We start from the raw sequence: 26,358 nt of genomic DNA, 5'->3' as shown, positions 1-26,358 counted from the left end.
TCCTAACATGTAAGAGCCATTTGCATTTATTTTTCTGGGGACTATTTGTCTTTTTGTCCATTCTTCAGCCAACATTTTGGTATGTTTCTTAAACATTGAGTCTTCTTTCTGTTGGGGAGATCAGCCCTTAGTTTGTCATGTAAGTTGCAGTATTTTTTCTTTGCTTGTTTTTTGCCTTTTGGCTGTGTCTATGAAGTATTTTACCATGCAGAAATATTTATCATTTAGTTAAAAGATGAGCTCGATAAAGGACAGAAATGGTATGGACCTAACAGAAGCAGAAGATATTAAGAAGAGGTGGCAAAAATACACAGAAGAACTGTACAAAAAAGATCTTCACAACCCAGATAATCACGATGGTGTGATCACTGACCTAGAGCCAGACATCCTGGAATGTGAAGTCAAGTGGGCCTTAGAAAGCATCACTACGAACAAAGCTAGTGGAGGTGATGGAATTCCAGTTGAGCTATTCCAAATCCTGAAAGATGATGCTGTGAAAGTGCTGCACTCAATATGCCAGCAAATTTGGAAAACTCAGCAGTGGCCACAGGACTGGAAAAGGTCAGTTTTCATTCCAATCCCAAAGAAAGGCAATGCCAAAGAATGCTCAAACTACCGCACAATTGCACTCATCTCACATGCTAGTAAAGTAATGCTCAAAATTCTCCAAGCCAGGCTTCAATGATATGTGAACTTCCTGATGTTCAAGCTGGTTTTAGAAAAGGCAGAGGAACCAGAGCTCAAATTGCCAACGTCCGCTGGATCATGGGAAAAGCAAGAGAGTTCCAGAAAAACATCTATTTCTGCTTTATTGACTATGCCAAAGCCTTTGACTGTGTGGATCACAATAAACTGTGGACAATTCTGAAAGAGATGGGAATACCAGACCACCTGATCTGCCTCTTGAGAAATCTGTATGCAGGTCAGGAAGCAACAGTTAGAACTGGACATGGAACAACAGACTGGTTCCAAATAGGAAAAGGAGTTCGTCAAGGCTGTATATTGTCACCCTGTTTATTTAACTTCTATGCAGAGTACATCATGAGAAACGCTGGACTGGAAGAAACACAAGCTGGAATCAAGATTGCTGGGAGAAATATCAATAACCTCAGATATGCAGATGACACCACCCTTATGGCAGAAAGTGAAGAGGAACTAAAAAGCCTCTTGATGAAAGTGAAAGAGGAGAGTGAAAAAGTTGGCTTAAAGCTCAACATTCAGAAAACGAAGATCATGGCATCCGGTCCCACCACCTCACGGGAAATAGATGGGGAAACAGTGGAAATAGTGTCAGACTTTATTTTTCTGGGCTCCAAAATCACTGCAGATGGTGACTGCAGCCATGAAATGAAAAGACGCTTACTCCTTGGAAGGAAAGTTATGACCAACCTAGATAGCATATTCAAAAGCAGAGACATTACTTTGCCAACAAAGGTCCGGCTAGTCAAGGCTATGGTTTTTCCAGTGGTCATGTATGGATGTGAGAGTTGGACTGTGAAGAAAGCTGAGCACCGAAGAATTGATGCTTTTGAACTGTGGTGTTGGAGAGGACTCTTGAGAGTCCCTTGGACTGCAGGAAGATCCAACCAGTCCATTCTGAAGGAGATCAGCCCTGGGATTTCTTTGGAAGGAATGATGCTAAAGCTGAAACTCCAGTACTTTGGCCACCTCATGCGAAGAGTTGACTCATTGGAAAAGACTCTGATTCTGGGAGGGACTGGGGGCACAAGGAGAAGGGGACAACAGAGGATGAGATGGCTGGATGGCATCACTGACTTGATGGATGTGAGTCTGAGTGAACTCCAGGAGTTGGTGATGGATAGGGAGGCCTGGCGTGCTGCGATTCATGGGGTCGCAAAGAGTTGGACACGACTGAGCGACTGATCTGATCTGTCTCTTCTCTTTGGATTGCCTCTGGATTTAGTTTTGGTTAATTATGAGTGGTCCTACTTCTGGATATCATTTTTCTAAAATATTAGTTTTACTTGACTGTCAGGTCTTGGTTGCAGCATGTGGAATCTTTGATTATGGTGTACAGGTCTGGTAGTTGTGGCACATGGGTTTAGTTGCCCCAAAGCATATGGGAACTTAGTTCCCCAACCAGGGATCTAACCCATGTCTCCTGCGTTGGAAGGTGGATTCTTAACCACTGGACCACCGGGGAAGTCCTAGACATCTTTTTTTCTTTCCTTCTCTATCCAGAGCCTACGTTTGGTACAGTTTAGAAAAACCTGTCTCTTTTCTGAAACTGGATCTCTTTTGTCCTCACTCTACTTTGTTTTCAGGGGACCATGGCAGACACCACATGTCAGAAATAAGAGTGGTCATTTTGTTGAGATTCAGACTAAGACACGAGGGATTGGGATCTTCCTGCTCTCTTGCACATGTTGACGCAGGAAAGTGCATGGTGCTTCCCTCTATCCTGTGTGACGGAAGCTGGTGGTCATGACTCTAGCAAGTGAGTCTGCTTGGTCCTCCATGGCCACTGAGACTCTAGTGTGGGTGGCTTTTAGAAAGAAATGCTTTATTTACACAGTTAGTGGGGTCACACAATATGATTTCCACATTGGATCTACGCAAGTATAGATGTTTTACTTGTTTCTTTTTCTCTTGGAACATTGAAGATATCACTCCACTGTCCTTTGGTTTCCATTGCTGTTTCTGAGAAGTCAGCTGTTGGTCTAACTGAAGCTTTTTGCCAGAATCACTTTTTTTCCTCCCCTTCTGGCTGCTTTTAAGATTTTCCATTTGTCTTTGTATCAGGCACTCTCACTCTGGTGTGTCTAGATATGCATTTTTAATTTGTCTTGTTGAGGATTCTTTGTGCTTCTTAAATCTGTAGGTTGTTGTTTCTCATTAGTTCTCTTTGAAAATTGCCTTCACCCTGTTCTTGATACTGTCTTTTTAGAGCTTCAGTTTGGCTGTGACTAAATTCAAGCCTTCTCACTGTGTTTTCCACGTCTTGGCTTCTTCCCCTCCTTGCTCATCTTCTTACTGCTCTGCCCCACATTCTGGATAATTTCACTGCCCTTACCTTTCAGCTCACCCACCCTCTCTTTAGATTGTCTGATCTGCTAATAAGCCTATCCATTGAACTTATACTTAAAAGATTTTTTTTTTCATTTCTACAGTTTTTTTTCCAAATCCTTCAGGCCTATTTATAGTTTTCTGTTCCTTGCATATGTTTTTAAAGTTTGTCTTAAATTTCTTTAAACATAGAAAGAAATTAGCAGGCAGTTGTTTTATAACCTGCCTGCTAATTTTAGCATCTTACATCTACGTGGGTCTGTTTCTGGCTGATTCTTGCTTGTGGGACCTTTTAAGTTATTTTTAAATTGTGCCATTTTCCTAGGAAAGTTATTTGTGAGAGTTCTTTGAGGCTTAGGAAGAAGGTACATATCTCATGCCAGCAGAAACAGAAGGTAGATCTATTGTGGGAAGAACAGAGCCTTCTGAAACTGACTAGGAATGATTTGGAGTTAGTTTCACAGTCCTTATTTCTAAACCCTTTGGTCCACATTTTTTTAGAACTCAGTTTTTATTTCACTTTTAAAAAGAGCATGTGCTGCTTGTATTATGTGATCCATGCAATGAAACATGCTAATATTTTTTGCATAGTCACTTTAAGAAGGGATGAGAGAGACCACAAGTAGCCTCTTAGCAGTTCAAGTCAAATTTCTACTGCCAAGTGAATTTTGACATCAATTTTATGTTTTAAAAAAATGTTTTTAAATATTACATATGTTTATGTAAACATATGTAGTTCTGCCAACTATACATCATTGAAGCTGAGTTTTTTTTAACTTAATTTGTTTTTTATTAGAGTATAGTTGATTTATAGTGTTGTGTTAGTTTCACTGAGGCTGTTTTTTAAAAAAATTATTTATTTAGTTAATTTTGGCTATGCTGGGTCTTCTTTGCTGAGTGGACGTTCTCTCTTTGTAGCAAGCTGGGGCTACTCTGTGCATGGGTTTCTCATTGTAATGGCTTCTCTTGTGGAGTGCAGGCTCTAGGACCCAAACGCTTCAGTAGTTGAGATGTGTGGGCTTATTAGTTATGGGACACAAGCTTCATTGTTCCATGGCATGTGGAATCTTCTTGGACTGGCAATCGAACCAATATCCCCTGCATTGCAAGGCAGACTCTTAACTGCACCACCAGGGAAGCCTTGAGGCTGTTTTTAATGAAAGTTTCAAGGCTCTTTGAATTTTATAAAATTATGGGGAGGGTTTATGTGTGCAGCTTTAGTCATAATGCTCTCTCCCTTATGTGGTAGAGGTATTTGGGTACAGGTGAAAAACAGATCCCTTGTGCCCGACTGGTTTTGACCACACAGGCCAAGATGGAAGTGCTGTCCCGTGGTGGAGAGTGTGCTTATGTACTTCCTTGCCTCCTCCCTGACTTTACAGATGATATGCTGAGACTCGAGACTGATGGCCTAGGTTGCTGGAGGCACCTCTGAGAGGCCTACTTATGTCTAAGAACAGACTAAGTGTTTTTCTTTACATTTTGTAGCAGCATCAATTCTCAAGGCCTAAAGAACATTCCTGACCATTGGGATCGCTCAGCCCTGCCGGACACTGGCTTTAAGGTATGAGACTGGCACTGCCCTAGGCTGGGAGGAGGGTGTTCTTAGACACAGGTAAGCAGACCGTGCTGTGTCCTTTGCCACTGAGAGGTGAGTCCTAAGTTTGGTGTCTTTCAGATCTTGGGGCTTATTTACAGCTAAATGACTGCTCAGGAGGTGGCTGTGGCCTGAGGGGAGAAGGATGTATGGTGGAGGGAGGAAGATGAACTGGAAGTTTTCTAGGAAGGGCGTAATTATAAGCTGCTTAGCTGATAAAAGTTTTACTAAGAAGAAAAGGGAAAGAAGCCAGGAGAGGGTTCAGTGTGATGAGAGCCATCTAAAAGAAGAGTTGCAGTTGGGAAGTGGATACTAGGAACTTACTGGAAGACGAGAGAATGAAAACTCTGTTTAGCAGCTTGCAGTGGGCACTGTGCTGAGTTGGGTAAAGAGCTCAGGCCAGGGTCTGATGATGCCAGGTGTAGGTGGAGGTTCTGGCCTCTGACCCGGCAAGCACTGTGCAGACTGGCTTTTCCAACTTGACAGCCCCTGCCTGGGAGATGCACAAAGCACACCCAGACACCAGCAGCCCCGGTAGGACGTTGGAGGGCTGGGCGACTGCAGATGCAGTACTTGGCCATCAGGGACCAGGCGGCTGTATTTCAGAGATCAAGGAAGGCCTCACTGGGTCCATACCTGGTGACGGCTGGCGCTTACACAGGAGAGGTTGGGGAGGAACATGCTGGTGGATGCGAAATGGATGAGGAAGGAACCCAAGACAGGACACAGGAAGTGTCTCGGGTGGAGGGCGTGCATAGATGTGGGGGCGCAGGAGAGGGAAGTCAGGCCCTGCTGTGGAGTGCCCTGGTCAGGGGGCTGAGCTGTGACAAGTGTGGGAGTCCTTGTTGTGCTCTGGGCTGGGAGGGCAGGCTTGAGGGAGAGGGCATGGTGGCCTCCAGAGAGACTGGAGCAGGGAAACCAGAGTCAGATTGTAGGTTGCAGAGAGCCATGTATGTTCACACAGAGCCCTGATAATTCAGGGTCTGTGGGGGATGAGGTGGTTATTATAAGGCTGCACTTGGGTGGAGGAAAGAATGATGCAGAGAGAATCCCCAGTGATCCTGGAACAGGGTCACTGAGCCCAGCCTCATGGACCTGAAAACAGGTAAGCTGGTTGGGGACCAGACAGCAGGATCAGGGATTTGTGTGTTGTCCCTCTGTGTGACAATCAGGGGCCTCTGTGGGCTCGTCAAGAGTACTTTCCTAGAGCCAGACGCTAGGGGAGGGGCGGGCTTCTCTGGGAGGGACGGGTGCCCCTGGTCTCACTGAGCTCCTGAGCTGCTGTGTGCCATCCGCCAACCTGGCCTTTCCCTCAGCACGTGTCGTGCATGGCCTGTGGCATCACTGCCTGTGGCAGGGTTTGCCCCTTCTCTGCCAGACATGTGTGTTCCACATCCACTGGCACCAGCTCTGGGTCTCATAGACCCTGTAGTTGGCCCTGAGTGGGGTCGGGAGGAGAGCAGGGACCATGCTTGAACTCCTGGGGTGGTACTGACATAGCAATGCCTGCCTGTCCTTCAGGCTGGCTGGCTTTGCCAGGGAAAGGAGGGAAGTGACCACAGATTGCACACATCCGAGCCTGGAGAGATTGCCCCTTGGAGTTAAGGGGAGTGAGGAAAATGCTCCCCTTTACTCTGAGACACAGAAAGATGTCTGTGTTTGCTTGTGGTTCTGGCATTCCATGAGCAGCCTTGGGAAGAGAGCTGTATTCTACACTTTGATGATAAGAGTAAAAATGTTTGCCTGTTATAGAGGATCACCGTCCCTTCATCCTCAGAAGAGTTTCAGAAGGTCTGGAGCCTCTTCACCAGTACAATGCCTCTCTACTCCATTCAGAAGATTGAACGGGTCCAGAACCCCGCCCTCTGGGAAATCTACCAGTGGTGTGTCCAGGGCTCGCTCTTGGTGGGCTGGTCCCTTGTTCCCTCAGACAGCTGCTTCCCAGACATGCCGGTGTGACAGCGATAATCCGCCGCAGCAGCTGCTGCTTGCCCCAGGCTGCAGGGATCGGGAGCTGCGCCCCTCTTCTGTCCCCCCCTTCACTTGTACAACTCAGTGCCAGCATGTCCCTTCAGAGACAGGGTGGAGTAGGGGGTGGGTGCTGTGGCTTCCCCAGGGACAAAGCCAGCTCTTGCAATAGACACTCTGCCTCCCTGGAGATCAACAGGAGAGGGTCCATAGAAGCCACCCCTCACCCTGGGGAATGTAAAGCTATTGTCCTGGCAGCCAGAGGGCAGGGGCCTCCTTTTTGTGCCCAAGGGCTGGCATATCCCCGGGCACATGTCCGTGTGGGAATGAAATCCACAGCAGGTCCCCGTGGTGGGCCTGGGGTTCTGCTCCCCTTTCCCCACAAGAGGCTGGAGCAGGGTCATCTGTACTCTGGCCCGGTGATGAGATCAGGGAACTTAGAGGAGAGGGAGGAGGATGCCCCTGCTGTCCAGCATCTTCCAGCTCCCTTGGCTAGGCTCCAGGCGGGAGCAGGATACTGGGAAGAAGCAGCCTGCCTTCTAAGGGCTCGTCTGTCTGCTTTGGGGATTCAAGGAGCCGTGGAGGCCTGGAGCCCAGGAGGGAGGGCTTCTCTCTGCTCTCATCCAGGTCCTACTCTCAGCTTTCCAGGCTCCTGGCCCGTGACTGGAGTCTCATGGCTCTTGGTCTCATGGCATGTCTAATAAGACATGTTTTCTTGGGTTGGGCAGCCTGTGTTTAGTGGCAAGTGCCCTCTGCCTCCAGCATACGTTCCCTTCATGATTCTAGGCAAAAAGAGCAGATGCAGAAGAGAAATGGTAGGAAGATGGTGGACGAAAGGCAGCTGTTCCATGGCACCAGCACTGGTTTAGTTGACGCCATCTGCCAGCAGAACTTTGACTGGCGGGTCAGTGGTCTCCACGGTACTTCCTATGGCAAGGGTAAGCGCCCCTGCTGGCAGAATCATCTTGGCCTCACTGTCCAAGCCCCAGAAACCACCTTAAAACAAATTGACAGAGGGTGTGTGGGGAACCAGCATGGGTTGGACCAGTAGTTCAGACTTGGGGAGGACGGGCTGGGATGTGGGGGACCCAGATGTCAACACCTGACTCTCCCTCCCTGCCGTGTGCAGCCCCAGGCCTGACCCCCTGCTTAGGCTGGGGTTTGGCTTCCCTTGGAGATGGGCCTGCGTCCCTGTGGGGGAGTGGGAGGAGGAGACAGCGCCTCCTCCCCAGCCCCGAGTCAGGTCCCCACCTGTCCACGCTGTTACCTTAGAGTAAAAATCTGAACACTCAGATACACTCAGGTAAACATGTCACTCTTGCTATAATGTGTTATCTGGTTTTGTCTCTTAGTTATTTTTAAACTTTATTTGAAAATAATTTCTAGCTCACAGGAAAGGTGCAAGAATAATATTTAAAAAACCCTCCCAAATGAATTTTACCAGTTCATCAGCTTTAACACTTCACATTGGATTTATCACCCTGTCTCTTATTTCTGAACCATTTGGAAGTAGGTGGCATGTATCATACCACTTTACCCTTAAACACCTCCTGAGAACAGGAACATTCTCCTCTCCTCTTCAGTGGCTGCTAAATTGAGAGAACCTCGTAGTGGTGTGATCTGTAGTCAGCAGCTTCTTGGCCAGGTCTGTGCGTTAGCTTCAGTCTGATGGCTGTGGGGTCAGAGTGCATGGGAGCCGGTGGTAGGTCGTAAATCTGAATGTGCAGGCAGCAGCTTCCAACTCAGATTCTCATCCATGAATCTATGTACTGGGCGGCGGGTGTCTGCAGCGTGTTCTGTGGGTGGGGTGTTGGTCTTTTTCCACACTAACCCTGCGAAGTTGGGGCACAGCCCCATTTTATGGCTCAGGAAGCTGACATTCTGGGGGAGGGAGTCAGTAGTGAGGGGCCCAGAGACCTTTAGAGTTGGAGTGACAGATCTTACTTGAAAGGAGTTTTCCATCTCAGAGTTTCATGATCCCTCTGAAGCCCTTCATGAGGAAGAAGCTGTAAAAACCGGGGGCGTAGGGAGGGTAGAGGCTGTAGGTCTTGCCCTGTTGGCAGGAGGTGGGCTCGCATTTTCCGGCCACAGGCTCACCCTGGTGTCCTTGCAGGGAGCTACTTTGCCCGGGACGCTGCGTACTCCCACCACTATAGCAAAACCGACAGCAACACCCACACCATGTTCTTGGCTCGGGTGCTGGTGGGCGAGTTCGTCCGAGGCAGCACCGCCTACGTCCGCCCCCCGATCAAGGAGGCCCAAGGCAACATCCTGTACGACAGCTGCGTGAACAGCATGTCGGAACCCTCCATCTTCGTGATCTTCGAGAAGCACCAGGCCTACCCGGAGTACGTCATCCAGTACACCGCCTCCACCAAGCCCCCAGCCGCCACCCCCACCTTCTTCTCCTTGGCTTCTTTCTTCAGCGGCCGGCAGTGAGCACCCCGATGGTTTTATGCCTTTCTGGCTTATCTTACTTGAAATAGCTGTTTAGGGAAAGTTTTTTTTTTTTTTAAAGAAAAAGAACTTTTAATGAACTGTTCATTTAACATTGACTTGGTGATGAAGTTACGAAGATTCTTAATCTCTGGCTGATGATAATATTTTGACTTTTAAATCACTTTTGGACTGGCCAGTAATGATGGTAGGCGAATCCATTATTGCTTTTTACTTGGGTGTTAAAGTTTTATTTTTTACTCGTTGTTGACTTTGCTGCAGATTGGCATCAGGCACAGAGTTCCCAGACACTATTTTATGGATTAGTTTTAATTTGCAACAATTTCTGTCTCTTCAGTGGTTTGACATTTCAGGGTCTTTGTGGCACCTGGATTTGTTTTTGTCAGAATGACACAGTAGCCATTGGTACAGAAAGTCCTGGGTTGTGGGCCTGGCATGGCACAGTCATCGTGTCTGTTGCAGTGTGTCTAATCCGGGCAGCATTTCTGCTGCTTCTCCTGGGCTTCTGGCCTTGAAATTGGCCCATGTTAGACCAGTGGCTAGACCAGTTGTTAGACCAGTGGTTACTGAGTAGTGTCATTGAGCCCCTGTTGGTTTCCCTTAGTCGTGGCAGATGACAGGAATGAGTGGCTCCCCCAGGACCTGGCCTGGCGTGTGAATGCCTGTCCCTGCCTCTGCACAGAACACCCTCTGAATAAGGCTTTTATGTCCGCATGAGATCTGAATACCTGTGCTGCAGTGTCACAGCAGAGTCTGAGAATAAAAAAAATACTTATCTGACATGGGTGACAGCTGTGGTTCATTTTTCAGTGTCTGTTTATTGGGCATCTGTAGGGTAAGTCACTTTTCTGGGTGTCAGGATAAAACAGAGCCCCTGTTTCTGGCCTCGAGGAGGGCTGTGCTTGGTTTTATCATGAAGGTGATAAGGCTGAAGCTTCACAGCCCCTCATTCACTGGGACTGCTTCTACAGCCCTCAGGGGAACCACTGCTTTGAAAGTTACATGTTTGTTTCTTTTTCTTTCCCTCAACTCAGATTTCAAGCCCCACAAAACCCAGATCCACTATTGTACACTGTGTTCTGGACATGGAGTGGATGTTCTGTGTCTGCTGCACACACAGCGTTGGTAGGGTCTCTGGGGGTGAAGGGGCTGGCAGGATGGCTCCACCTCTTGAGGCCCTCCACCCACTCCTGGGTGGCTATGCCTGCTGGCCTCGGTTCAGTCCTCAGCAAGGTGTCTTCCCTTCCCCTGCACCCTTCCTTTCCATCCCCCAGCCTACTGATACAGTGTGTCCAGTTTCCACATGATGCCTCTGCCTGCGGTTCTCAGATCTGAGACTGCTAGGAGCTGAGTGGTGGGAAGCAGCAGGAGTGGCTTCGTTGGGGGAATGGGTGAGGAGAACAGCAGGAGGTGATCAAATGCTCCAGAAAAGTCAAGTGAACTGTGGAGTCTGCCAAGGCCTCTACCCTTGCTGACCTTTGAGAAAGCGCATTGCCACCTACCTGGACTGGACATTGAGGAAAGGGCTGGGGTCCATGAAGCTGGATTGTGGGTGGGAGTGGAGGGCAGCTATTCCTGCGGGCATGGGAGGGGAGTGGGCATTGTGATGGGAAGAAGTCAAAAAGACCTCTCAGAATTCCCATGCAAAGAGGTAGTGGGATGCAGAGCATGCGTATGTGTGTGTGAGAGAGAGAGACTGACAACAAATAGTCATGAGGCTGGCAGCTTATATTCTAAGAGGCCAGACAGAGAAGGGAACTCTGCAGACGGGGCACTTTGGGGAAAGCATGGGGTGCTGGGGGTGGGAGACAGGAAGAAAAAACAGCAGAAGCTGAAATCAGAGTGGTGGACAGTCGGGGAGGCTCTCCTGCAACAGCCTGCACTTCCTACTGGAGGCTCAGCCTCGGTACCACATCCTTGCAGATTCTTGCTCTGTTACCTATACAGCATCAGCCCTATGATGCTGCTCAGGTGTTGCACAGAGGAGGGGGCTGTGATCTAGGTTAGCGTCCTCATTTTATATATGAGGAAAAGGCACAGAGGCAGATCTGAGATTCAGTTTGCGAGTGTTTGTTACATTTGAACTTCTCAGCAACACAATAATTACTGTTAATAACTTCAGCTCTGAATTTTGATTCTTTGATCAAAATAATGATAGGATGGGGACCTCCCTGGTGGTTCAGTGGTTAAGAATCTGCCTGCCAATGCAAGGGCCACGGGTTTGATCCCTGATCCAGGAAGATCCCACATGCCTCTGAGCAACTAAGCCTGCGTGTCGTAACTACTGAGCCTGTGCTCTGGAACAAGAGAAGCCCATGTGCTGCACTGACGAGTAACTCCCCACTCACTGCAACTAAAGAAAGCACACAGCACACACAGCTACAAAGACCTAGCATAGCCAGAAACAGAAAATTATAATGCTCTTTTTAAAATTTTGGAGTATAGTTGCAGAGGAGCCAGAGATCAAATTGCCAACATCTGTTAGATCACAGGAAAAGCAAGAGAGTTCCAGAAAAACATCAAACATCTATTGACTATGCTAAAGTCTTTGACTGTGTGGATCACAACAAACTGGATAACTCTTAAAGAGATGGGAATGCCAGACCACTTGAATCTGCCTCCTGAGAAATTTGTATGCAGGTCAGGAAGCAACAGTTAGAACTGGACATGGAACAACAGACTGGTTCCAAATTGGGAAAGGAGTATGTCAAGGCTATATATTGTTACCCTGCTTATTTAACTTATATGCATAGTACATCATGTGAAATGCTGGGCTGGAGGAAGCACAAGCTGGAATCAAGATTGCCGGGAGAAATATCAATAACCTCAGATGTGCAGATGACACACCCTTATGGCAGAAAGCAAAGAGGAATTAAAGAGCCTCTTGATGAAGGTGAAAGAAGAGTGAAAAAGCTGGCTTAAAACTCAACATTAAAAAAATCTAAGATCATGGCATCTGGTCCCATCACTTCATGGCAAATAGATGGGGGAAAATGGAAAGAAACAGTGGCAGACTTTTATTTTTTTGGGTTCCAAAATGACTGCAGATGGTGACTGCAGCCGTGAAATTAAAAGACGCTCCTTGGAAGAAAAGCTATGACAAACCTAGACGGCGTATTAAAAAGCAGAGACGTGACTTTGCCAGCAAAGGTCTGTATAGTCAAAGCTATGGTTTTTCCAGTAGTCATGTATGGATGTGAGAGTTGGACCATAAAGAAAGCTAAGCACTGAAGAATTGATGCTTTTGAACCGTGATGTTGGAGAAGACTCTTGAGAGTCCCTTGGACTGCAAGGAGATCCAAACAGTCCATCCTAAAGGAAATCAGTCCTAAATATTCATTGGAAGGACTGATGCTGAAGCTCTAGTACTTTGGCCACCTGATGCGAAAAGACCCTGATGCTGGGAAAGATTGAGGGCAGGAGGAGAAGGGGATGACAGAGGATGAGATGGTTGGATGGCATCACTGACTCAATGGGCATGAGTTTGAGCAAGCTCCAGGAGATGGTGAAGGACAGAGAAGCCTGGTGTGCTTCAGTCCACGGGGTCATAAAGAGTCAGACACGACTGAGCAACTGATCAGCAACAGTAGTTGCTTTACAATGTTGTGTTAGTTTCTACTGTACAGCAAAATTAATCAGCTATATATATACATATAACCTCTCCCTTTTTAACTTCCTTCCCATTCAGGTCACCACAGAGCATTAAGATAGGATGTACTTTAAAAGAGAAAGTACATTTTGGCCTCATCACTTTTCTGTGCATTGAAACTTAGAATGTTGGTAGTACTCTACCTAGAAAAATCAAAGCATAATAAAGCTCTTGAACCACTTTTAAAGTTGAGCTTCTGGTCAACATTATTCTCTTAAGTTAAACATCACAATGCAGCAGACACTGAAAAGATTCCCGTACTTGGGCCATCAGGACCTCTTGAGCATCTGTGTGTCCCCTACGCTATAGATGCCTTCCATCTGGAGGCCAGAATTTCTTCCAAAACCCCAAGTTCTCAGTCATTTTGTCCAAACTATGTTTTAACTCATTTAGTACCAATCCTTTATTGAGAGGAGGATCTGTTTTTTAAATACCATTAGCAAAGTCAAAACTAAGTGCAATACACATTTATTAAGCATTTAGAAAATGTTACATAAATGACCACTTTTATATTCATAGGCCTGGCATGCTTTCAACTGCTTCGGTGGTGTTTTAACAAAAATCCACATTTCCACACAAGGATTTTCTTTGGATGAGAAGGTGGTGTCAGCGAGAGACGATTCTGATGTAGACGCCATTTTTTGGACCTAGGGCAGATTTGGATTCTAGCTGCAGTGGTACCTAAAATAGAGGAAATTAAGATATCTGTCAGAATTAACCCTATTGACAAGAAAGTTCCCTGGGAATGGGCCTGAGGCAGGTTGTGGGAATTGGGCTGAGGGAGGGCAGGGCTGAGACTGAGCAAAGTGGCCTCCCCAGGGGGACTCTGAGAGGTCGCAGAGCCTCTTGGTGTCTTGGGCCTGGTTTTGGACAGGGACTCACCCCTTTCCTATGTTAATAATGTCCCGCAGAGGAAAGTGAAAGTGAAAGTTGCTCAGTTGTGTCTGACTCATTGCAACCCCATGGACTGTAGCCTGCCAGGCTCCTCTGTCCATGGAATTCTCCAGGCCAGAATACTGGAGTGGGTAGCCATTCCTTTCTCCAGGGGATCTTCCCAACCTAGGGATTGAAGCTAGGTATCGCACCTTGCAGGTGAATTCTTTACCACCTGAGCCACCAGGGAGGTCCCAAAATACTGGAGTGGGTAGCCTGTACCTCCTCAGGGAATTTTCCTGACCTAGGAATCAAACAGGGGTCTCTGCCATTGCAGGTGGATTCTTTGCCAGCTGAGCTACCAGGGAATCTCGCAGAGGAGGGGTCCCCCAGTTATCCTTCTAACAAGTCTGCTTGTAAGGTGGGAGCAGAGCACTGCAGATGAAAACATACAGGTTCAGAGAGGCCACCCGACCTGCCCAAGGGCACAGAGTGCAAAGTGGTGAAGAAACCCCAGACCTTCCTCATCTCCTCTCATCTCTCACCCTGGCACCCAGCCAGAAACTGAGTAGGACCCCCTCTCCCTTTCTCAGGGGCTTGGGGAGAGGTCCCTGCTGAAAGTCCGCTGCCATTCAGAAGGCTTTCCTTATATCCAATTTAGGAAAGATGGATGGTGGGATGGAGATTAGGAAGAAAAGCCACAGAATTACTCGAGAAAGGGTATCCTCTACAGCCGCGTGTGAAAGGACTGTTCGTGGCTACCATGGGACCTCCAAGGAGAGAAGTGCCACCAGGCCTTAGTGCTGGGGGCAGGCAGGCTTTCCGATCGATGTCTTTGAGTCCTGATGGAAGACCAGTTACAGGCTCAAGAAACAAGACGGTCTAGACTTGTCCTATCCCCTGTGGCAGCCACTAGTGAAAGTGGGTACTGAGAGCTTGAAGTGTGGTTAATGCAAATGAAGGGCTGAATTTTTAATTGTATTGATTTATTACTAACATCGGAGAAGGCAATGGCACCCCACTCCAGTACTCTTGCCTGGAAAATCCCATGGATGGAGGAGCCTGGTAGGCTGTAGTCCATGGGGTCGCTAAGAGTCGGACACGACTAAGCGACTTCCCTTTCACTTATCACTTTCATGCATTGGAGAAGGAAATGGCAACCCACTCCAGTGTTCTTACTTGGAGAATCCCAGGGACGGGGGAGCCTGGTGGGCTGCAGTCTATGGGGTCGCACAGAGTCGGACACGACTGAAGCGACTTAGCAGCAGCAGCAGCATTACTAACATAAATAGCCACGTGTGGCTAGTGGCTGTAATACCAGACAGTGCAAGTATGCAGCACACTTGAAACAGGACTTCAAAAAAAGTAACGGTCTGTTGTGGCTGGCAAAGTCGTCAGGGAGGGCTTCCTGGAGGAACTGGGGTGGGGCTAGGAATGGGAGACACCCAGTGAGCAGGACTTCTCAGTGGCTACTTTGGGGTCTGAGGGAACACCAATCTGGATTCGGAGGATGGGATTAGACTGGGGGTGGGGAAGGGGGAGGGATGGCATTCCGGAAAGGGAAGAGGCCTGAGCAGGCAGGAGGTGCGACGGGTGGAAGGCTCTTGGAGTGGGAAGTTGGGGTGCGGTGGGTACCCCTGCGCCCGGAGCAGCGGGCGGGGCTCACCTGCGTCTCGGGACAGGCTTCGAACCGGAACTTGCGCAGGATGTGGAGCAGCGTCAGCTTGAGCTCCAGGAGCCCCAGCCGCACCCCGAGGCAGCTCCGGGGGCCCGCCCCAAACGGCAGGTACGTGTAGGGCCGCCGGCGTTGTTGCGCCTCGGCAGTGAACCTGCAGGGCAGCATGGTCGTGGTGAGCCCGGAACACCGCTGCCCTACACAGGGCTTCACGCTCCTCCTACCAGGCAGATGGGGCCTCAACCCTCCAACCCCCTGCGCCCTGCCCCCCGGGGTCTGCAGGATCGTTTTCTGCTGGACCCGTCAGTCCCCAAGGCTCCGGAGCAGGTGGCCACCCTTCCACATGCTTCAGTCCAGGCTCCGCTCCTCCTGTCCTGCCAAGCCCTCCAGGCACTGTTGAATTCAAAGAATCACCGAACATCAACTTTGCCCTCTCTGCCTCTCCTTATGAATTCACTGCGTGGTTAATGTGCCCACAGACTCACTAGAATCCAGGATGAAGGTCTCCAAGAAACCACAGCCCTAGCTTCACCTATGGCTCCAGTTTCCCCAGCAGCCAGAAGGTGACCCTAGCCGGTGGGCATCCACTTCCTAAGCAGAGTCCCTGGGCACCAGCCCCTTCTGACGGCTTTGTCCTACCAGTTTGTCTCTTGATGCCATGATGGGAGCTGTCTCCCTGCCCACATTTGCCGTTCTGGTTCAAGAACGCAACTTGAACCTCTGGGGGTGGCAGTATTTGACTCACTGGAAGCTCTTCTTCAGCTCCAAATGACAGCATTTGCCATACGTGTTCCATGACAGTAACGCTAGGTGACAACCACTATTTTGTAATAGTGGCCAGCTCACTTATTACTGCCTCTGGATCTCCTGGGCCCAAGAATCTTTGATCCACTTTTCACGTTAAGGCACTTTTTGTTTTCAAGTGAAGTCATTCAGTTGTGTCTGACTCCTTGCGACCCCATGGACTGTAGCCTGCTAGGCTCCTTTGTCCATGGAATTCTCTAGGCAAGGATACTGGAGTGGATTGCCATTTCCTTCTCCAGGGGATCTTCCCAACCCAGGGATCGAACTCAGGTCTCCTGCACTGTGGGCGGGACTCTTTACTGCCTAAGCCACCAGGGAAGCCCTTTTTGTTTCAAGGCCATTTGTTTTCAAAGGTGATGCTATAAACCCTGCAGCTGCTGTTTATGTGTCTGGATCTCTACTGTAATTCCAGGAGCTGCTGAGCAGCACAGTGTTACTTATCTGGGTCCTACTGCCATTGTTTCCCAGGGACCGGGGTTGTAGAGTCAGGGCTGCATTAACAGGAAGATGGAGCCACTAATGGTGGAAACACAGCTGCCAGCTGGCCAGCCCCTCACTTGCCAGATCAACCAGGAGGCGGCACGCATCCTCTCTCATGAGGAGGAAGTGCAGATGCCTGCTCAGACATTTTAAATTGGGAGTCTGGAAATGAAATTTAGACAATGGACCAAATCCATGCGGGGACGGAAGAGGGTATTCAGGTCTACCATGTTAGCATAGCCAGGCTTCATGAATTCCTGAAGAAATTGTTGATACTCTTGTTTTGGAACAGGCATTCATTTTTTTAAAAAGGAAGTGATATCCTGCTACATCGTAACGTGTTTCTGAAAGGTGTCCTGTTTCTAAAGTGCCTTGTTACTTGCATGCAGTGCTGTGGAAATGGCCAAACCTCTGGATTGTGTTTTGATCTCTTCAAAAATGGTACACTTAGTTCCTTTAGAAATTATGCCTCAAAAACTTCTCTCTGATTGCCGCAGCTTTGGACTTTGGGGGCACTTTACTAAATCTCTGTCTCCTGGCAGCTGCCTCCAATCCTCACACTCACTTCCCCCACCAGCCCCCTTGAAAGGGCAGTACTCACCTCTCGGGGTTGAAGTTCTCGGGGTTCGGCCAGTGCTCGGGGTCGTAGTGCAGAGCACCCACGGCCGTCTCCAGCACAGCGCCTGCGGGGATGCGCTGGCCCAGCACCTCGCAGTCCTGTGCCGCCACCCGCGTGAACCTGTGGGGACACACGGGTCACCCCTGCCTTGAGGCAGAGCAGAGACGAGATGGAGAACCCGGGGGGCGGCTGTGCTGGGGCTCAGGTCTGCAGTGTGGGAGGGGGCTGGCGGATGGGAGGTCCAGCCTTCTTCCTGGGGTGACCCGGACAGGGACCAACCCCACCCCTGCTTTGGCTATTAACCCTACGTTGCTCTGGACCCTGGGGTCTCTAGGTTCATCCATCCCTTCCTTCAGCCTGAAGAACCTGTCTTATGCCTGGTGTTGGGGTGCATGAGGGTCTTGGTATTGGAAGCCGTGCAGGGATTGTCCCCCGGCCACCATGCTTTCTTCTTCCCATTCCCATCGGGGCCACACCCTTGCTTTACCTACAGGAAATTTGGGTTTGCACATCTCTTCCCCTTCATTGTCTGTGTGGCTATGGAGAACTTCTACTGGAGAGGAAAGCATCTTGATCAGATTGTTTCTTTTACCAAATGACAATGGTTTAATACCATTTACGTCTTATTTGAAAAGGCTAGACCATATGTGTCTGCCTATGAACATAATGTTTACGGAAGAATACCTAAACTTCTACCATGACCTCCTGTAAGGGGTGGGTGGCACTAGGGCGGAGGATGGTGGGCGACCGGGGTGGGGGGCCAACTTTTTCTTTGGATCCTTCTGTATTTCTTCATTCTTTAAGTATAAGCAATTTTATTTTGGTAATATGAATAATTACTTTAAAAATTAAAAATAATTTGTGCTGGCTTTTACTTCAGGTTGCAGAACTAGGTTTCCCTAAATATCTCAGAGGAGATAAAGTTATTACACAAATCACTGTTGTACCCCGTTCCTGCTTATAAAAGAAATTAAGAGTAACTCGTGGCTCCTTGCTGCATTTGTCACTCTGTTATCCTGCTGCTAAGTCGCTTCAGTTGTGTCTGACTCTGTGCGACCCCATATACGGCAGCCACGAGGCTCCCCCGTCCCTGGGATTCTCCAGGCAAGAGCACTGGAGTGGGTTGCCATTGCCTTCTCCAAAGCAGGAAAGTGAAAAGTGAAAGGGAAGTCGCTGAGTCTTATCCGACTCTTAGCGACCCCATGGACTGCGGCCCACCAGGCTCCTCCATCCATGGGATTTTCCAGGCAAGAGTACTAAAGTGGGGTGCCATTGCCTTCTCCGATCTGGCTAGACTAGGCCGCATTTTTTGTTTGTTCAGTTGCTAGGTCATGTCCAACTCTGTGACCCCAAGAACTGCAGCACACCAGGCTTCCCTGTCCTTTCCTGTCTCCCAGAGTTTGCTCAAACTCATGTCCATTGAGTCGGTGATGCCATCCAACCATCTCAACCATCTCGTCCTCTGTTGTCCTCTTTTCCTCCTGCCCTCAATCTCTCCCAGCATCAGGGTCTTTCCCAATGAGTCAACTCTGCATCAGGTGGCCAAAATATTGGTGCTGCATACCAGGCCAGATTCTGCTGAATTATACTGCATAGATTCCTGGATCAACATTAATAATTCTTCAAAGAGAATTGTTACATTTTCCACAAAGGCAATTTTGAGGGTTTATTTTTTAGGAATAAGGGTATCAGTCAAATGTGTCAGTGCTTGGGAAAAGTCAAGCGTTTTTCTGAGATGAAAATAATAAAGTAAAATAAAATTAAAAAGCAAAATTCTATGTTCACCCCCAAATCCTATGCCTGGGCTAAAGCAAATGGGCCTCTTGTCTGCCTCTCTCACTTCTGTTGTTTGATGACAGAAGGCAACAGAATGATGGGGTTTAAACCACCAGTGGAGTAGGTCCGGAGGAAGGGAGACCACGGCTTGCCTGAGACTGGAGCCGCACTGGGTGGAGGCCATTCAACTCAAATGCTTCTTGCTCTTTACTTCACACCTCGCACGACACCCTGCCTGCAGGGGTACATGTTTCCACGTCTGCTGTCTCACTGATCCTCCCAACACTTCTGGAGTAGGCAGAGCGGGTGCCGTGTGCCCTCTAAAGGCACAGAAGCCCAGGACAGCCTGGAACTTAACCAGGATCACACAGTAAACTGTTGGCAGGACCGAGACTGTCTTGACTTTCCGTCCAGACTGGCTCTGTCATTAGGGAAACCTGTATCTATTGTTTTTATATAGTGGGAATTTTAACAAATCCATCTAGATACTCTGGGTTCTGTCCTGCCCTCAGGTGAGATCGCAGCATCCTAGTTCCCCAGAACCATGCCTTCACTGACTTCCTTTTACACTTTGCTTCTTATAAAGGATCAGGATGAGAATTGCCTGCAGAATTTTGGTGCTGAGGAGACTGTGGACTTTGTCGCTCAACATGTCATCTATGCAAGGTCTCATGTGATGAAGGCTTGATTGGCTTTAGATCCAGGAAATGATGTGTCTTTGATCAGTTTCTACACTTTCCTCCCAATAGAGAACAGGATGGTTCAACTCAACCAGTTTTCCTCTCTCCTGGGAGCCTCAGCCACCAAGCCTGACCCCAATTGTCACCATCTCTGGCGTGCCATCAAGGATTCTTTCCTTTGAACAGTCTTTGATCTGTTATATCACTGAATGTCTTATTTTGAATTTCATGTGTATAGCAGCTGCCCACAGTTCCCTTGGAAGGAAGCTGGTATAAATCATTAAAAAACGAAAACAAAAACAAAAAATAGACCGGATGACAGTTTGCTCTGAGGCTCCCAAGGATGTCAGGTAAGGCCTGTGAAATTGGGTCTTTTATTTTGTTTGGCCACTCAGCATGCCGACTGTTAGTTTCCCAGCAAGGGGTCGACCCTGTGCCCCCTGCAGTGGAATCGCAGTCTTAACCACTGGACCACCAGGGAAGTCCCGGGATCAGGTCTTAATACTGGTGTCAGCAGAGCAGCGAGGCGAGCCCTGGCGTGCCTCTCTGCTCCTGGACCGGGAGACTGAAAGCATGTGTTCTTGAGAAGGATGTGATCTGACTCACACCCTGGGAATTCTCTCTTGGCTCTGGGTCTGAACGTTTTGCACAACATCTACAATCACACTCGCTAGGATATTTTCGGTTTGTAATGTAATTTTGAGATACCTTCACATCATCCACATTTTCTCTTTTTAAAATGGCAAAAGTTACCTCCATATGGTTTATGTGGTACAATGCTTCCTAGAGATGCAGAGTAGAATTTCTAAGTTACATGCTTTGGGTTGCCTCTGTTCCTAGAGCCTGAGCTCTGGCAACGGTTCACTCTCTGAGGGTCTAGAGACCGAAGTTAAGACCCTGTGCTCCATGGGCCACCTCTGAAACTCAGGGTAGTCCTCAGTTAGATCCATTCAGCTTGCCTTCATTGATGAAGCTTGCTTTAATTGTTGCTACACAACAGCCTGCCCGTACTGTAAAGACCAGGCAGCTTCAACAGTAAGATGTTTTTCCAAGTTGTTTTTTTTTTCAGGAACTTGGAGACAGCTGTGTCTAGTTGGAGCTTGAGCCTGTTAAGACTGGTAAAGACCGCTGACGCTCCAACTGGGCATGTGCAAGTGGCTTCTTGCTGACCTTTTGACCTCAGAGGGCTCAAAACTACCTTTTGTTTTGACGCTAAGGCCGCCATATTCTGAACTTGCTTCCCGTGGAGACACCTATAGCTTCCTTGCACCTGCTTAGAACTACAATTGCCTCACCTTTTTCTCATCTCCCATCATTACCTTTCCCCGTGCTCCTCAGCTGCCACTTTATCCCATGAATACCTGGGCCACTTGAAGTGGGGGAGGCAGCCTGGAGATTTGTTCTGTCTCCACGCTTGGCTGCCTTGTGAACGTGTCTGTTCTCTGCTGCAAACCTCAGCATCTCAGCGCTTGGCTTACTGTGCTTGGGGTGAATGAGCCTGGAATTTGGTAGCATCTCATTTAGGGGGAATTTGAAAGAAGCAGAAGACCTGATTCCTGCTCTCAAGGCATTTACAGGTTGGTGTGGCTGGATGAACTTTGGTGAAATGTTGCAGAGCAGTTTAAAAGTGTCCAAAAATATAATATGAGGTAGAGTCAGTGTGCAGAGTGCTGTGGTGGGGAGAGAGCCAGTGGGGAACAGGAGGCTGGCTGAGTCAGACCTCCTGGAGCACTAAGTTCTGGGTGGGAGCTCTGAGGATGGGGTGAGGTGTGGATCGTTGGAGAGAATGAAGGAGCATTCCAGGCCTTGGATGTTCCCCTCTGGACTGTCAACTCCAAAGGCAGATGCTTTATCTGTTTTGGCTGATTTCCCAGCGCATGGCATAAAGTAGATGCTTAATAAGTAGCTGGTGAATGAACAGGCCAGGGAAAGAGCAAAAGTCATCTGAGGCTAGGAGGCCAAAGAGATTGGCTTGGGTTGGGGAGGAAGGTTGTGTTAAGAAAACAGCAATGACGCTTTGAAAAGATAGTTAACATATAGGAATATAGGCCAGACATTTACTTCCATGGTGACCGTATGTCCGGCATGGTGTCCAGTGCCCCTGGAGATGACCCCCAATACTCAGACCTTCCCCTCCAGGAGCTTGGGTCCAGCATTCTTCACAACACAGGTGGTGACAGACTGAAGACCTGGGGTGCAGGCTTACCTGAAAGCCGGTGGGTACATCCTCAAGGTCTCTTTAATCACCATGTCCAAGTAGGGCAGACCTTCCTGGAGGCTGCAGTACTCAGGGGCCAGCTGATGGAGGGGTGGTAACAAAGGAGGAATGCTGAGTTAGATCGAGTCACACAGCTTTCAGTCTTTCCCACTAACTTTAGAGCAGCTTCAGTGCTCGCAAACGCTTACATGGAAACCCCACAAGATGAAACATGATCCCATCCAAATGGCATTAGATTAGCACTCTGCAGAACAGTCTACATATTCTATTACGCTGGTTTCACGGTGCTGCGTGTTACTGAAGACCAGCAGGCCTGGGACTGCGGGGCCTCTGGGTGTCAGATGTATGTTATAAAACTACGGCGGCGGCTGCCCTGATAGCAATTATGAGAGCGGATGGTGTGGCAGGCTACGTATTGTACACACTCCCTTATGATAAAAAATTATTTTTCATATCAGGATATAGGGAAGTCATTCTGGCTTTATACATGAGTTCACTTGAATTTTACGCTAACTAAAGTAGCCCCTTTGTGGCCTGTCAAACATACACTGTACAACTACTTCAATTATTAAAGAAACCAGCACATTAACTGGGAGTAAAGAATGTCTGTGTTAAAAATAAAGATTAAATGCCTTTCTTCCTGGGAAGCCAATGCTGGTTCTCCTTTGATGATAAGACTCCCTTCCCAGGTGCCAAGGCCATGTTGACTTGCTATGTATGCGCTGGTCTTTTTTTTTTTTGAAACCTTGAAGAAATGTAACCCTGACTTGTTTAATGTTCTTTGTTCTGATGAGATATAAAACCGGGCTGAAAACCCTACTTCTCCAGAGCAATTTCTCAGAATAATCTGGGAAGTGGGCTTCTGGACTGGTTTGGCTCAAATAAAACTCTTTTCTATTCTTATTAGTGATCATTTATTGATTATTTTTGTCAACACTTGTCCTCTAGCAAATCTCAGGGAGGCTACCACAGGGTAGTAATGGGCACATCATGAAGTTAAAAGACAAATAGTAAAACAGCAAAACAAAAACAACTGCTGTGTCTAAAAAGGATCAATGGTAACAAAAACTTGAAAAGAAAGATAGCGCTAAGTCATGTTCGACTCTTCCGACCTATGGACTGTAGCCTGCTGGGCTCCTCTGTCCTTGGGATTTTCCAAGCCAGAATATGGGAGTGGGTTGCCATTTCCTTCTCCAGATGATCTTCCCAACCCAGGAATTGAACCCAGGTCTCCAGCATTGCTGGCAGCAAACTGAGCTATGTGGGAAGCCCCAAAACTCCATGAGCTACAATAAATCAGTAAGAAAAGAAACTCATCAGAAAAGTGGTCAACAGAAATGAAGAGGCAACAAGTATGGGTTGCCTTGATGAAAAATACAAATTGATAGCATGAGATTCGGTTTTCACTCATCAGGTTATAAAAAGCTGGAAAATATTGATTAGGGCAAAGATGTGGAGAAGCACAATTCCAGCACCCAGGGTTGGGGAACCCTAACATCCCCTGGATGATTTCCATGGGGTGACACTGTCATTCTCTGCCGTCACCCCGTGATGCGAGGAATGGGTGATAGTGAATTGGTGGGATGTTGAGAAGCTAGGTGTGGGCACCCCTGTGGGTGGGATGAGTTAGGGCAGGGTTACAGGAGTTTGTTAGCTGCTCTGCTAATTGGAGGATATCCGCCCCCCCACCTCCCCATTTCTCCCATCCTGTCTGTCCGCTCCCTACAGCGCTTGAGTTAAATTACCTGCTTGATGACAGTCTCATCTTTTTAAATCAGTTGCGGGCATGCTCAGTAGCTAAACTGTGTCCAACTCTGGTCAGACTCTTTGTGACCCCATGGACTGTAGCCCACCAGGCTCCTCTATCCATGGGAATACTGGACTGGGTTACCATTTCCTCCTCCAGGGGATCTTCCTGACACAGGGATCAAACCCACATATCCCATGCCTCCTGCATTGGCAGGTGGGTTCTTTACCACTAGTGCCACCTGGGAAGTCATAAATCAGTTAACGATGTTCAAAGAGAAGTCCTCAATTTGGGAGGACTTTTCTCCTCCTCCTCCTCCTCCTCTTTAGCTTGCTTCTGACTTCTCCTCTCAGGACAGCAGGGGGCAGCACTTGAGGCAAGCCCATTCTGCAGGCCCCATCTTACCCCTGGGAGCTGCTCACAAGCCTGCAGCTGCCGCCTTGCATGGGATCTAAACCAGTGATTGTAAGACAGAACTCCCTGGATCAGCAACATCAGGGTTGCCTTAGAAACATCTGTCCTTGGGTAGCATCACGCATCAGGACAGAACCAAAACTCTACGGTAAGGCCAATAGGCTGTCCCCATGAGAGAGGGGACCACGCTGGCAGGAGCAAATGCGTAAGCACTAAATGCTTAGTGTGTGAGGGGCAGACAGGCAGAGTGGAGAGTGATGAGCCAGAACATGTGGAATTCTGAAGTCCATGGTAAATACCTTAGCTAATCTGTTAGAGTATCGCTGTTCAATATAAGGTAGCCATTAGTGCATAAAATACTGCTGAGTGAAAAATGTTCCTGGTGGCTGAGATGGTAAAGAATCTGTCTGCAACAAGGGAGACCCGAGTTGGATCCCTGGGTCGGGAAGATCCCCTGGAGAAGAGAATAGCAAACCACTCCAGTATTCTTGCCTGGAGAATTCCATGGACAGAGGAGCCTGGCGGGCTACAGTCCACAGGATCACAAAGAGTTGAACACAACTGAGTGACCAACATACACACACACACACACACACACACACACACACACACAAAGTCAAGTTGCTGAAAACATGTGCAGCCTAATGTTTACAAATTTGAAAGGCAAAAATGAAAACAGTTGGCTTTCCCAACATTCTCCATCTTCGTTTCTGGGAACTGTTTATTTAGAAGGTTATCTCCTGACCCCACAATTCCACCTCCATCCCAGGCCACCAGGGCCAGGCCGATAAACACATGACTGGAGAGAGGGGCTCTAATGCTTGGGGTTTAATGCTCTGTGGTTGCCAAGTGGAGATTCTTCTTTAAAAAAAAAAATTTTTTTTTTAAATTGTATTTGTCACAATACTGTTTCTATTTTATATTTTGATTTTTTTTTTTTTTTGGCTGTTGAGGCATGTGGGATCTTAGCTTCCAGACCAGAGATGGAACCCACACCCCCTGCGTTGCATGGTGAAGTCTTAACCCTGGACTGCCAGGGGAGTCCCCTGTGGAGAATCTTAATCGTCATATCTTTGAATTTGTGTTTAGGGAGCAGAGTCTGAGGGGATACTGGAGTGAGCAACGGGGCTTGGAGCCTCACCCATGAGGGCTCCCACCTTGGCTTCTTCCCCAGGGCGGGTTCTCAGCTGTCTGCTCTCCTGCCCCTGGTGCCCTGGGCCCAGCCTGGCCACCCCTCTCTGGTTTCCCTTTGACCACCATTGCCCTCCATTCCTCAGGGGCTTAGGCTCAGGTGTGGAGGAGGTAGGCATGGGGTGCATTCACCCTGAAGCATCTTGGAGTGGGCATGGTGTTGGCCATCCCTGCTCTGGGCAGGCAGCACTGTGGCTGTGTGCTGCCCTGGACAAGCCTCTGCCCACTCCTGGTCTAATACTGCATGTTTCCTGGCACAGAAGTTTAAAGATCTTTGGGGAGTGACAGCCTACTGTGGGTTTGGGGGCTGGATCTGGGAAGGGGGACACCTGGCTCATCTTCCCTAGACCCTGCCCCGGGGTCTAGGGGTGCCATCCTGTAGGTGGGCTTGGTGGCTGGAGGAGGGGCAGAGACCCCAGGCTCCTGACTCTCCCAACTCATCCTGTGCCCCCACACTCTGGGGGAACCTGGCACACCCCCTCATCTTCCTTCCAATCTTGAGGAGTTTGGTTTGTCTTTATCTCTTCTGGCCCATGAGTCACAAAATACTAGTTATGTAATTTCAGTGGTTCTGCATGTGAGTTAAATGCTCTGATATTACCATTTAAAAGTGGCATTGCATGATCCAGAGATGAGTGGTAAAATTCACACTGATAATTTAAAATTTAGAGTTTTCTTTACTTAGACTGATGTTAAATAGAAAATAAAACACACTGTGATAATTTGAGAGATGGGAGAAGAAAGGAAGAGCCTTTCTATATACTGTTAATGGCACTTTCCCTTGCTTTTTTCCATTTGGCATCAGGTTGGACAAATTACATAGTCAGCCCTGCAGGCCACAGTTGATTGGCTCCTGAGTGGGGCTCTGACCTGAAAGTGTCAGCCTGGACTTTTAAAGGACCTAGGCAGAGGAAAAAGGAGTTTTTCTCCAGCAGCTGGAAGCTGAACACAGGTAAGTCATGATCTGTTGGTGGCCATGTACCGCCATGCGGATTAATGAGCAGTAAACACGTTTGCCGTGAGAAAGCAGCCATGAATTAGATGTGCGGAGAACCAGAGGCAAAGGACAGGATCCATTTCCTTGTGTCCTGTTTGCCATCTGCTCCTGGCAAGGAGCCCTGTGGGTGGCGTCTCAGTACCCTTCCAGCAAGTTCTCATTTTTGACCTAACTTAGTGACAGCCA

The 26,358-nt window shown here is 48.3% G+C and overlaps 2 protein-coding genes across 5 annotated transcripts in view; one reads left to right on the top strand and one right to left on the bottom strand.

Annotated features, from left to right (window-relative positions):
• PARP12 (poly(ADP-ribose) polymerase family member 12) overlaps positions 1-9,832 on the top strand; it is a 46,154-nt gene extending 36,322 nt beyond the window's left edge. Inside the window, exons 9-12 of one of the 2 annotated variants that reach the window (NM_001192344.1) lie at positions 4,519-4,591; positions 6,377-6,507; positions 7,379-7,530; positions 8,706-9,832. In NM_001192344.1, the coding sequence (NP_001179273.1) occupies positions 4,519-4,591; positions 6,377-6,507; positions 7,379-7,530; positions 8,706-9,031 (682 nt within the window). In that variant the 3' untranslated portion in view covers positions 9,032-9,832. Of the gene's footprint in view, positions 1-4,515; positions 4,592-6,376; positions 6,508-7,378; positions 7,531-8,705 lie in introns of both variants that reach the window. The other variant, XM_005205833.5, reaches the window with a different exon arrangement.
• A 3,318-nt stretch (positions 9,833-13,150) lies between these two features.
• The window catches only part of TBXAS1 (thromboxane A synthase 1), a 173,390-nt gene continuing 160,182 nt past the window's right edge, over positions 13,151-26,358 (bottom strand). For all 3 annotated transcript variants that reach the window (XM_005205813.5, NM_001046027.2, XM_059885499.1), the window contains 4 exon segments: positions 21,812-21,903; positions 17,132-17,269; positions 15,238-15,400; positions 13,151-13,379 (listed from right to left, as the gene is read on the bottom strand). In XM_005205813.5, coding sequence (XP_005205870.1) covers positions 13,305-13,379; positions 15,238-15,400; positions 17,132-17,269; positions 21,812-21,903 — 468 coding nt within the window. In that variant the 3' untranslated portion in view covers positions 13,151-13,304.

Source organism: Bos taurus, chromosome 4 (genome assembly GCF_002263795.3).
Source record: "Bos taurus isolate L1 Dominette 01449 registration number 42190680 breed Hereford chromosome 4, ARS-UCD2.0, whole genome shotgun sequence".
Lineage (NCBI taxonomy): Eukaryota > Metazoa > Chordata > Mammalia > Artiodactyla > Bovidae > Bos > Bos taurus.
The sequence above is the reverse complement of the archived record's forward strand: the minus strand, read 5'-3'. Positions and strand labels throughout refer to the sequence as shown.